General features: G+C 42.8%; 1 protein-coding gene across 1 annotated transcript in view; it reads right to left on the bottom strand.

Annotated features, from left to right (window-relative positions):
• Positions 1–12,929, bottom strand: part of RASSF5 (Ras association domain family member 5) — a 52,151-nt gene extending 39,222 nt beyond the window's left edge. Inside the window, exon 1 of the mRNA XM_089668334.1 lies at positions 12,604–12,929. Coding sequence (XP_089524460.1) covers positions 12,604–12,708 — 105 coding nt within the window. The 5' untranslated portion in view covers positions 12,709–12,929. The remainder of the gene's footprint in view (positions 1–12,603) is intronic.
• Positions 12,930–13,233: the final 304 nt, after the last annotated feature.

The raw sequence follows: 13,233 nt of genomic DNA, 5'->3' as shown, positions 1-13,233 counted from the left end.
GAAGAGTTCAAGAGTATCTAAACAAGTACAGGGGTAAGGAGTGCTTATCATAAAGAGAGCAGGGATCGGACTTGTGTAATGCAGAGGGTTCAGGGGTCTGAAGTGCATAACCCACAGAAAGCAGGGCTCAGAAGTGCGTAATACAAAGAGTACATGGGCCACTCTGTGTGTATTTCACAGAGTACAGGCTCAGGGGTCAGAAGTGCATAACGCACATACTGCAGGTGCCAGGAGTACATGATGCACAGAGCTCAGCAGTCATGAGTTTATAACAGAGTGCAGGGCTTTGAAGTGTGCAGTGCAGAAAGTGCAGGGGTCAGACATGTGAATTGCACAGAGTGCAAGGCTTAGGAGTGCATAGCACAGAAAATACAAGGCTTAAGAGTGTGCAATACAGAGAAAGATTGGCTCAGGCGTGTATAACACAGACAGAATACAGGGGTCTGGAATACATAGTGCAGAGAGTCTGAAGTATGTATTGCAGAGAGTGCAAAGGTTTGCAGGGCTCCGAAGTACAAAACATACACAGGTTAGAGCTCAGCAGTGTGTAATGTATTGGGTACAGGGCTCAAGAGTGCAGTGGTCAGAAATGTGTGATGCACAGAGTGTAGGGATCTGAATTGCAGATCATACAGAGAGCAAGCCTCAGAGTGCGCAATGCCCAGGCAACTGTACAGAATACAACCAAAAATTACTCCCTCCTCCCAATACAAATTCCCCCCTCCCCCAAAGTCAATTTCCCCTACAGTACAGATTTTCCCCCCACAGCCCTAAATCCCCCTAGCTCACCCGTTCAGTACAGACCCCTTCCAGTACAGATTAACCCTAAAGGGTTAATCCTCTGCATTGTGTAAAAAGGCTGTTTGATCCTGACTTCTCCGATCCTCCCCTTCTTCCAGTTTCCCCCTCTTATCTCCTGATAAAACATATAGTGGGGAGTCACTCTGCGCATGCTCAGCTTGGTATATATTGCTAGAGAGGCTTTTTTTTTCCTTGGGAGAGTGCATACGATCAGCACAGGGCCAATCAGAACTGTCCAGACAGAGGTCAAGGGTTCTGCATAGACCAAAATGAAAACTCCTCTTACAACTTTAACATGTGCTCTGCTGGACACTGATAAAAGTCACAAGACCGCTCTAACTGCTGATGAGAAATGGTATTTAGCAGTTTATATTTATATTTATTAAAATAATTGCATTTCCGTTTTCTGTGTACTGTGGGAGACCAGATATAGTGAATGCAGGGTCCTGGGTTTAGCAACACTTTACGTGTGGTAGAATATTCCATGCTTCTGTACTAAACCCTTTAGATCTGATTCACACATCTACGGTGCAGACTGAAGCTCAGGTTTCAGAGCTAATTGATACAGTAGTTGTTCACCAGTTCATGTCAGGTTTTCATCAGGTTCAGGACAGGATTAGCTCTCAGGATTATCCTGTTCACACGTGCAGTTTAGAAACAGTTCCCATAGAAGTCAATAGCCTGTAATCAGCACCTGAACCGGACCGTACTGCTCAGAAATATTACAGGACTCTTTTTCAAACTGCACTGAATCTACACCATCAGTGCATAGATATATGTGAACAGGAAGCAATGTTTTTTCACATGTCATGTGGATTGGATGCGGTTCAAACTGCATCCAATCCCCATATATGTGAACCAGCACTTATCCAACCAAAAATTATTGCCCTTGTTATTTTGAAAAGCCAGTGCGATAGAAAATAGAAAATGAAAATGGCAATAGAAAATGTATGTTAAACACTGGACAATTTAACCAATTATTTATTGCACATTATTTATTCATGGTCTGTATAATGGGGGCATGACCTTTGTCTTCATACTTTGTGCTACCACGTGTCCCTCTTTCCCATTTTTGTATGTTGGGAGGTATGCGAATAGAGTGGGGAAGTGCCCCCTATCAAGGTTTACTGTTGTCCGGTACTCTGTTACAGCGATTTTCCCTCTCTCACTAAAAAGGAAGTAAAGGAAACTCCCCAAAGGCAACACAGTCAGAAATAAAAAAAAGTGTTTTGTTTTACTTCTAAGGTTAAGTATGGAAATGCTAGAACACCTGACAGTTTTTTATTGTTGTCTGTTTTCATGTTGCAGATTTTCCCCCACTTCTTTATGGAACAATGTTGTCCCCAGGATAGTGAGGGTAAAGCTCTCCAACAGAGCCCCAGATAGCAGTAAAAGCCCAGCAAGGGTTCCTTCCTCACTCAATCTAAAACTAAAAAGAAAATGTTTTGGTTACTGATACACTACAGTTTTTGTCAGTGAAAGAAAAGGGAATGATGTATCTGATTAATGGCTGCTTTAGGTATTCTATATGCTTTGTGGGGTGTGCTGTGTAAGTTATGTACAGTTGTGTAGTGTATGACTAGCTTCCACCCACATCACTTGCTTTGTTTGCACTACAACCATCAAGAGGAAGTGGACACAGCTGCTCTTTAATAACTTATTGTCAGGGCAAAGTTAAAATTTAAAAACAATTCCATACATCTCTCCTATGCCTTTCCCCATATGTTTTTCATTTAAAATGCTGCAAATGCAGGAAAATACCTGCTAATCTGCCAAAAATATAGTGTACTTCTAACTTCCTGTTTGGTCAGACAAGGCGGTGCCTTTTCTATACTGAAACCCCAGCCTGCATTGATAACTTTGCCATTTTCCTTCTGACAATAAATGCAAGGGGCATTTTTCTTCCGATCATAACTGTAAGGGGTATTTCTCCTCTGTAACCTATGTGTCCAGTGTAAGGGGACATTTCTCATTTAACCAGCAACATTTCAGTGCTTCTTCTAGGTGACTGAATTTTATAATTGTAAAATTTCTTTTTTTATTGCCTGCAAAAAGGGGTGGGGGGGATTCTCCCAACAGACTACCAATGTAAAGGGTATTTCTCCTCTCATCATCAATGTAAGGGGGAATTTCTTCTTTGGCTATACATGTAAGGGGGTATTTCTTCTCTGTCAATATAAGAGGACATTTCTCCTCTGACCATCAACATAAGGGGGTATTTCTTCTGTGATCACCGATGTAAGGAGGCATTTCTCCACTTACCACCAATGTAAGAGGGTATTTCTCCTCTGACCATTAATGTCCACAGGCCTTTCTCCACTGAACGTTAAAGTATATGTGAACCCTCACCTTGTAAAACAAGCCGTTAAGTTTAACCACTTGCCTACCGGGCACTTTCACTCCCTTCCTGCCTAGGCCTATTTTCAGCTTTCAGTGTTGTAGCACTTTGAATGACAAGTGAGTGGTCATGCAACACTGTACCCAAACCAAATTTTTATATTTTTTTTTAGACAGAGCTTTTTCTTGGTGGTATGTAATTACCACTGGGTTTTTCAATTTTTTGCTAACCAAAGACACCATTTTGGAAAAAAAACATTTTTCTTAGTTTCTGTTATAAAATTTTGTAAATAAGAAATTTGTCTCCTTCACTGATGTGTGCTGATGAGGCCACACTGATAGACAGCACTGATGGGCATTGACAGGCATCACTAATGGGCACTGAAAGACAGCTCTGATGGGCACTGATATGTGGCATTGATAGACTCTGATATTTGGCATTGATGGCCCTGATATCTGGCATTGATGGGCACTAAAAGGCAGCACTGATGGGGCTGTACTGAAAATCAGGGCACTGATGATCAGTGCCCTGAATATCAGTGTAGATGTTCCCTCTGAGGAATGCCACTTACCGGCTCTCCTCTCCTCACACGCTGCCAGCGTGAGGACAGGACTGCCGATAGCCGGCATTTCCTGTTTATGCGTGATCAGAGGTGATTGGACACAGCTGATCACATGGTAGAGCCTACATCATCAGCTCTTTACCGCAATCGGCGATCCCACAGCACACTAACAATCGCCGCGCTGCACACACCCAGGGGCATGCATGCGCAGCTAAAGTGCGTGGACAACATATGACGTCCTATCAGAACAAGAGAGCTCCTGCCCATCTGCCATTTCTCTATACGACGGGTGGGTGGGAGGTGGTTAAAATAACAATGAAAGGTGAAAAATTTGTGTATACATATAAAAAACAATACAAATACCTTTATTTCCCTTTTTTACAAGTGATCAGATACCCTCTGTTCTCAGCCGCATAATGGGTTCCCAACACAGCCAGAAAACTAACCATGCTGTGCTCTCATGCCTACTGTGGTCAGTTTTTAATAGGAAAGCAGAGGGACCATCAAGAAAACCAAGGATTTCACAAAAAGGAAGCAATATAATGAGTACAAGATACTTTTTCATACAAGTACATTGAACAGCAGGCACATAGCAGAAATATGAAATGTTGTGTTTACAAATTATTTAATTCAAGCAGGCATATTTACATAGTTACAGTTGCAAGAAAAAGTATGTGAACCCCTTGGGATTACGTGGCGTTTTGCATGAATTGGGCATAAAATGTGCTCTGAACGTCATCTAAGTCACAACAATAGAAGAACACAGTCTGCTGAACATAATACTACACAAACATTAGATGTTGCCATGGTTTAATTGCACATAACATGTAAACATTCACAGTGCAGGGAGGAAAAAGTATGTGAGGCCCTAGCTTAATGACTTCTCCCAGAGCTAATGTGAGCCAGGAGTGAGCCAACCTTGACTCCAATCAGTGTGATGATATTGGATGTGTTGCTGACAGCTGTCCTGCCCTTAAAAAACACACACCTGTTTTGGATTTACTGGTTTCAAGAAGCACTGTCTGATGTGAACCATGCCTCACAGAAAAGAGCTCTCAGAAGACCTACGATCAAGAATTGTTGACTTGCATGAAGCTGGAAAGGGTTACAAAAGTATCTCTAAAAGCCTTGATGTTCATGTGTCCACAGTAAGACAGACTGTCTACAAATGGAGAAAGTTTAGCACTGTTGCTACTTTCCCTAGGCGTGGTCGTCCTGTAAAAATGACTGCAAGAGCACAGCGCAGAATGCTGCATGAGGTAAAGAAGAATCCCAGAGTGACAGCTAAAGACCTACAGAAATATCTGGCACATGCTAACATTTTTGTTGACACATCTACAATAAGGAAAACATTAAACAAGAATGGAGTACATGGGAGGACACCACGGAGGAAGCCATTGCTGTCCAAAATAAATATTGCAGCACGTTTTAAGTTTGCAAAAGAGCACCTGGATGTTCCACAGCACTACTGGCAAAATATACTGTGGACAGATGAAACCAAGATTGAGTTGTTTGGGAAGAACACACAACACTATGTGTGGAGAAAAAAAGGCACAGCACACCAACATCAAAACCTCATCCCCACTGTAAAACATAGTGGAGGGAGCATCATGGTTTGGGGCTGCTTTGCTGCCTCAGGGCCTGGACGGATTGTCATTGATGGGAAAATGAATTCCAGAGTTTATCAAGACATTTTGCAAGAAAACGTACGACCATCTGTCCGCCAACTGAAGCTCCACAGAGGATGGGTGATGCAACAGGACAATGACCCAAAGCATACAAGTAATTCAACAAAACAATGGCTGCAACAGCACAGAATACGCCTTCTGGAGTGGCCCAGTCAGAGTCCTCACCTCAACCCGATTGAAATGCTGTGGCATGACCTTAAGAGAGCGATTCACACCAGACATCCCAAGAATATTGCAACACTGAAACAGTTTTGTGAAGAGGAGTGGTCCAAAATTACTCCAGATCGTTGTGCAGGTCTGATCTGCAACTACAGGAAATGTTTGGTTGAGGTTATTGCTGCCAAAGGAGGGTCAACCAGTTATTAAGTCCAAAGGTTCACATACTTTTTCCTCCCTGCACTGTGAATGTTTACATGTTATGTGCAATTAAACCATGGCAACATCTAATGTTTGTGTAGTATTATGTTCAGCAGACTGTGTTCTTCTATTGTTGTGACTTAGATGACGTTCAGAGCACATTTTATGCCAAATTCATGCAAACCTCCATGTAATCCCAAGGGGTTCACATACTTTTTCTTGCAACTGTACATAGTTAGTCTGGCTGAAAAAAGACAAAAGTCCATCCAGTTCAACCATAGAAAAAAAAAAGTTATAATCCTATATCCACAGTTGATCTAGAGGAAGGCAGAAAAAAACACCCAGCAAAGCACGATCCAATTTGCTACTGCTGGGAAAAAATTCCTTCCTGATCCCCCAAGAGGCGATCAGATATTTCCTGGATCAACTTTACCTATAAATGTTAGTATCCAGTTATATTCTGTTTTTTAAGATAGAATCCAGGCCTTTTTTGAAGCAATCCACTGAGCTGGGCAAAACCAACTCTTGAGGGACTCTATTCCATATTTTCACAGCTCTCACTGTGAAGAAACCTTTCCGTGTTTAAAGATTAAATGACTTTTCCTCCAGACGTAAAGAGTGCCCCCTTGTCCTCTGTGATGACCTCAGGGTGAATAGCTCTACACCGAGTTCACTATATGAACCACTGATGTATTTATACATGTTAATTATATCCCCCTTAATCTCCTCTTCTCAAGAGAGAATAAATTCAGTTCCTCTAATCTCTCCTCATAGCTGAGCTCCTCCATGCCTATCAGTTTGGTTGCCCTTCTCTGGTAGGTATTTTACACTGTTCACCAATTTAAGAGCGCATTTCTCCTTTGACCATCAGTGTAAGAAGGCATTTCTCTGCTGACCATCAAAGTAAGAGGGCATTTCCCCAATAGCTATACACTGTTCATGAATTTAAGGGGGTATTTCTCTTCTAATGATTAATGCAATGGGGTATTTCTCCCCTGACCATCAAAATAAAGAGGCATTTCTCTGCTGACCATAAATATAAGGAGGCATTTCTCTGCTGACCATCAATAAAATGAGGTATTTCTCTGCTGAAAATCAATACGAGGCATTTTTCTGCTGACCATCAATGTAACACATTTCTCCTCTGAGGTAAAGGACTATTACATGTTTCACTGTTTGCAATTCCTTTCTATTAGTATCGTTTGCTTTACTTTATGATTTTTACTGAAATATTTTTTTTGTATGAAGTTATGGTATTAAAAAATATTCACTCTAGGTCCTAAATATGCTAAATATACCACATTCTTTTATTATTGTAGCTGCAACTTACCAATCACACAAATGTACCATAAGACAGGCAAATACAGTAGTTTGCATGGGGACTAGACCATGGGTTGGCCTATGAACATCACCCCTATTGCAAGTAATAAGGTGCTGCACTTCTGTTCTATATATTCAGGACACACGCTCCTGGTTACTGCATCAGGCTTTTCAAGTTGTTGATTCTTGAAGTAGGGCTAAAGCTCTTTTGGCCATACTTCTTCTGTGGGTCACAGGAGTGCACTCAGTTCTGCACTCCTGTGACCAAGATTCAGCCGACAGCAGGCTAAGGTCTGCTGTTAGCTTTTAACACAGATGAAGTCCTGGTTCTGCAGTAATCCTGACAATAATGTCAAGATCCACCCAGATTCCTGATTGGCAGCTGGCTCAGCAAGCTGCTGGGAGACTGAACCATCCACTCCCGCCCCCTCAACCATCCGGTGTTCTAGTACATGTTGGACAGGAAGCGCACAGAGCCGTAACTGTGCTCAGAACAGACCCAACAACTGAGTATCAGCTGTTATTGATTGCTTGGTGTAGAGGCAACAGGGGACAGAGGCAGCATCAGATCGATTTGTTTAAAGTAAATCTGCATATGGGGAAGTTCTGAAGAAGCCAGCATAAACTGTCAGCACATAGTAGTTAGCTGTATGTTTCCCACTTCAACACCATCCAGAGCACCCCACAATGCTTCTCCATTTCCTGGAAGTGGAGAACATGCATGCCACTGCCCCCAAATTACATTTCAATGCAATTCCTAAGAAACCTATACGCAGGCCCACACACTGCTGTACTTTTATCTTTTTTTTTTCTATAAACGTCGATGTCATTGCTATTATCACCCTGGGACAGGAAGTGTGCTAGGACTACATAACACCTCCTCTCTTCTCTATAACAGGGGGAGGTGTTTTTAGTCCAATGAGCTAGAATGGAGCAATGCTAACTGAAAACAATCCAAAAGCAGAGAGTAAAAGTTATAAGCTCACAAGATAGCTGCATGAACAACTTTCCTTGCACTTGTGGAACAGACATAAAACCCATTTAATGATTTATCTAAAGTACGGGTACTCAACCAGTGGCCCTCCAGCTGTTGCAGAACTACAAATCCCATGAGGCATTGCAAGGCTAACATGTACACGCATGACTTTCAAAGGCAGAGGCATGATGGGACTTGTAGTTTTGCAACAACTGGAGGGTCACAGATTGAGCATCCATGAGTATAACCAAAGGTTTTGTTTTGGATATAGTGGAGATGCATCCCCTTTAGGGAGATTCACCCTCTCTATTTGTCATGTTTACAGTGATCACGGAATGTGACAGAAAATCTCAGGTTTTAGATTATCAACAAAACAGAAATAGAGGGTAAATTTTTAATGGGGACATTAGTTCTGGTGACAACTAGGGATTCCCTTATTTGGAGGGATTTCCTCTTGCTTCCTCATTTAGCTGTGGAACAGGACGTGACGGGAAATCACCTCCAGTGGGACACTGATGACAAAAAAGAAAAAATCTGACAGAGGTTATAACCCTCCCTTACTCAGTCCAAAAAAAAGTTTTCCCTTTCGTTTTACTTTAACAGGCCAAGCAAATAAGAGAGCAAATAGAAGAAAAGTACTGTTAGAGTTGACATACGCATTAAAGTAGAGCTAAAGGCAAAATATATCTTTTAACTTTGTATAGAGTAAAAGGAGGATTACAACCCACTCCAGATAAATAACTAAAAATCAACCTGCGCATTCAGAAACCACCAAGGGGAGCAAGCTAACACTAATGCTGAGTACACGTGATGCAAACATTGGCAGCAACTAGCCAACATTCGGACAATGTGTACAGCTGTCTGTCCTACAGAAGCCGGTCCTTGAAAAACCAGCATCTGACCAGGAGCCGATCAAGCACTGGCAGCCAATGGCTGTCAGAACTGATCAATATGTTGTGTCACGAGGGGGGGGGGTCAGAACATAATAGCTCAAGCGAGGGAGATTGCAGCACTAACATCGCATAGCTAGTTCGGCGACCTCTCAGTTTTTTTCTCATTCAGCAAACTGGGTTGAACGAAAAAAAAATTGAACTTGTGTACCAGGCTTAAAAAGGTGATCTCACTACACCTCCACAATAATACAGTAAACGTGCAAAAATATATATAAAATATACGGTTAAATATTAGACAAGTATAAAATGGGAAACCCAACAATTCAAAATGTGCTAAGTGTTCTTGGTGGCATTACTCACTTAGCACATTTTGGATAGTTGGTATTCCTATTGTACACTTGTGTAATATTTGAGAGTATATTTTACATACATTTTTTCACATGTATTATTGTGGCTAACCCTGCACTTTTTTTTATTTATATAACCCATTCCAGGTTTATAGTTTTTGCCATCTGTGTCTCTTTGGGAAGATTTCCATTCACTTCCTGTCCCACAACCAAAACAGGTAGTGAGAAGAAATACTTCCACAGTGAATGAATTCCTGATTGTCACCAGAACTAGTGTCCCCGTTATAAGATTTCCCCTCTTATTCCTGTTCTGGTGACAACCCAAAATTTGAGATTTTCTTTCACTTTTGCTTTTGATGACAACGGTTACCAAGGAAAGTATAGAGGATGGATACTCCGACAGGGACAATGACAGCATTAAACACTTGACAGGTGTTCTAATCCCTCATTACTCTATCCAAAATTTATTTTTAAAAATCACACAAGAAAGGTAGATTGAGGAATCTTCCCTGCTGTTCCACTGTAGTCTGACAGTGGGGACGACTCCGGTGTTAGAAAACAATGATCAATGGCTGCAGCTAGCTGATCGACAAAAGTCTTCCACTAGATTGACTTCTGTCAAGTGTGATCAGCCATGGATGGATTGAAATTTTCAATCTATCTATGGACAGCTTAAGTCTACACATTCGGCAGACCTTGTCACTCTAGAAAGTGATCTGTGGTGGAAAACATTTAACAGATGGTGAGGCAGCTATATGTTGCTTCCCACTGCCTGTTTCAATCCCATAAATGCTGCACCACCGTGGCACAACCACAGACATTGTACACAATTGCGGTGAAGCCCCATTCGCTTGAATGGGTTACTTTGTGCACCGATACTGCCCACCAAATGCAACAGGGGGGTTACATTTTGTCCATTGCTAGTGTACAAGCATGTCCAGCTACCTTTGCAGCTTAAGGCCTCCTTCACACAAGTGTTTAGCCACATACACCATATTCCAGTGCCAAGAATCAATGGATTCTTGTGGTCGAAATGACAGGTGCATGTAAGTAGCAGCAGTCGCTTAGCATGTAGAGAGTAATGATAGGCATGTAGCTGTACACCAAGCTATTGACATACACCTGTCATTCCAGCCACAAGAATACGTCAATGCTTGCCACTGGGATATGGTGTATGAGACTAAACACCCGTGTGAAGGAGGCCCAAGGGGGGGCAATAAAAACATGGATTTTACCACCTCTCGACCGCAAGTGTGAACAGGCTCTAAGGGTTCTCCTGTGGAGAGAAGGTTGATAATGCTTGCTCTTGACATTTGTAAACAATTCTGATTATTACATTAAAGTCACTATGTGTTATTTCATCTGTACCACTCAATAAAATGAGTTGTTATATACATCAATCAGCCATGATTTTTTGACTACCCACCTAATATTGAGTAGGTCCCACCATCAAGGCATGGAAACCACTAGACCTCTGAAGGTATGATGTGGTATCTGGCATCATGCCGTCAGTAGCAGCTACTTTAAAGTGGAGCTACACCCAAAAGGGGAAGTTCCACTTTAAGCCTTTGTCCCCGGCTCCCCATTAAAGATTGGCACCTTTGAGGAGCGGAGGGAGCGGGTACCTGAATTTGACAGGTACCTGCTCCCACTTCCCTAGCGATCGCCTAGGCGATCAGAAGCAGAAGTTGTCCTCCCCCCTCCCTATCCGTAGTCTTCTGGGACAGGTCCCAGAAGACTAAGGGGTCATTCACAAAGCGCAGTGCTTCTCATGCATGCGCAGTGGGCACCCAGCTGTGAAGCCGCAAGCTGTCACAGCCGGGTGCCCACACTGAAGATGCCAGCGCCAGGGAGAGAAGACGACTGGTGAAACCAGCTGCAGTGAGGACACCACTGGACTGAGAGACAGGTAAGTGTCTGTATTTTACAAGTCAGCAGCTTCTGATTTGGGAAAATGGCAGTTTTTCAGGCAATCTATTGGCTGTTTAAAGCTTTAGCCCTGGTTCACACTGATGTGGTGCAGAATTTGCAGTTTTCAGTGCAAATTCCGCACCGCATCAGAATCGCACCCCATTCATGCGTATGTTAACAACACCCCGAAAACAGTCTGCAAAACGTGGTGCAATGTGCAGAATCGGATCGCATACTACAGGGACAACATATTTACTTGCAGCCAAATATATCCCGCCAACTTTCAGATACCATTCTAAGGACCTAGTCAGTGTTCACTTAACCTGACGTTGTTTATAAAGCTGGTGGGTGTATGCATTAAATTGCATTCTAGTTTTCAGTGCAAATTCCACACCGCATCAGAATCGCACCCCGTTCATGCAAACCGCTGCGGATGTGTATATTAACAACACCCCGAAAACAGTCTGCAAAATGTGGTGCAATGTGCAGAATCGGATCGCATAAGTGTGAATACCTATGCAATCCGATTCCAGTGCGGACCCAAAAAAGGGTCCAACACATTTTTGATGCGGGTGCGGTGCGATTGGAGCCATGCACAGAAATCGCATGTGATTTGCACAGGAATGCGGTACGGTTCCTGTGTGAATCATATGCGATATACTGCACCGCACAGATGTGAACCCAGGCTAAATCAGTTTTTGTAGCTGCAGACTTTTATTTTTTTTTTCAACTGGAATTCCACTTTAAGTTCTGTAAGTTGTGAGGAGGTGCCTCCATGGATTGGACTTGTTTTTCCAGCACATCCCACAGATGCTTGAGATCTGAAGAATTGGGAGGCCAAGTCAACATCTCAAACCCATTGTTGGCCACCTTCTTCCATTGTTCTATGATCCGGTTCTGATGCTCATGTGCCCTCGGTAGTGGCACTATTAGCTGTGAACCCAAGTCAGCATGGGCACTCTGTCTAGTCTGCAAATATGTGGCCCCCAGACACCACAAACTGCTATGCCCATTTAGTTTGCTTTCAACACCTCAACTATAGGGACATCATATTTACTTGCAGCCAAATATACCCCGCCAACTTTCAGATACCATTCTAAGGACCTAGTCAGTGTTGCTCACTTAACCTGACGTTGTTTATAAAGCTGATGGGTGTATGCATTCAATTGTATTCTAACTATACTGCGTCCCTCCATTTTGTCAAGGGGCAGGCAAACTGTAGGTGCTATATAAATCCTGAATAATATGTACAAATAAGTTACTGGTCTACCAGTATCAACCATAAACCTTGAATTGAAGAGAGAAATCCTCTATGAAGTGTTCATAACTCCCTGTGTACAGAATGTCACCTGGAAGATGAACCCCGGAAGTCATGTATCTGGCTGCACCCCATTTTCTCACACATCATACCTTAGCACTTCTCCTGGACAGGTTCTCCTTGGCTGTGAAGAAGTAATCCTCAATGTCCTCCTCCAGACTACTGTAACCACTGCTCATACTTCCACTGACCATCATAGGTCACTTATGATACCGTAATAATCCGAGAGAGCACGCAGGAGGAGCAATCACCTCACACAAGAGTGCGCCTTTACCGCTTTCACTGCCGCCTCCTACATCTTCATGAGGAGATCCAATGCGTACGGCTGTGCTAGCGCTCCCCGGGCTCTCTCCATCACTGGGCTCCGCACCGAGCTGAGTTCCGTGCTCTCTGCTCGCTCTCTCACCCCTCCCTTCTCCGGCTCTATTTCGGTTAAACCACTTCCCCTCACTGCCTGTGTCATGCTGCGATTTTCTAGGTAGCTTCTACATCTCTACAACCAGTCAGAAGGTCGGGAGGAAGTCGACGAGTTCTCAGGCAGTATGGTGAGGGGCAACTCTACACTTTACCTGCTTTGTCTTCTCCTTGCTCTTCTCTGTCACAGTACAACTAAAAACTGTTTGCTTTTCAGGTTGGAAGGCGGAAGAAAGGTGTATAAGGTTACAGAGTTTAGCCTTTGGAGATATATATATAAAAAAAAGATATGGAGATATACAAAAGAA

Source organism: Staurois parvus, unplaced genomic scaffold (genome assembly GCF_062004578.1).
Source record: "Staurois parvus isolate SC_StPar_1 unplaced genomic scaffold, SC_StPar_1.0 ptg000056l, whole genome shotgun sequence".
Lineage (NCBI taxonomy): Eukaryota > Metazoa > Chordata > Amphibia > Anura > Ranidae > Staurois > Staurois parvus.
The sequence above is the reverse complement of the archived record's forward strand: the minus strand, read 5'-3'. Positions and strand labels throughout refer to the sequence as shown.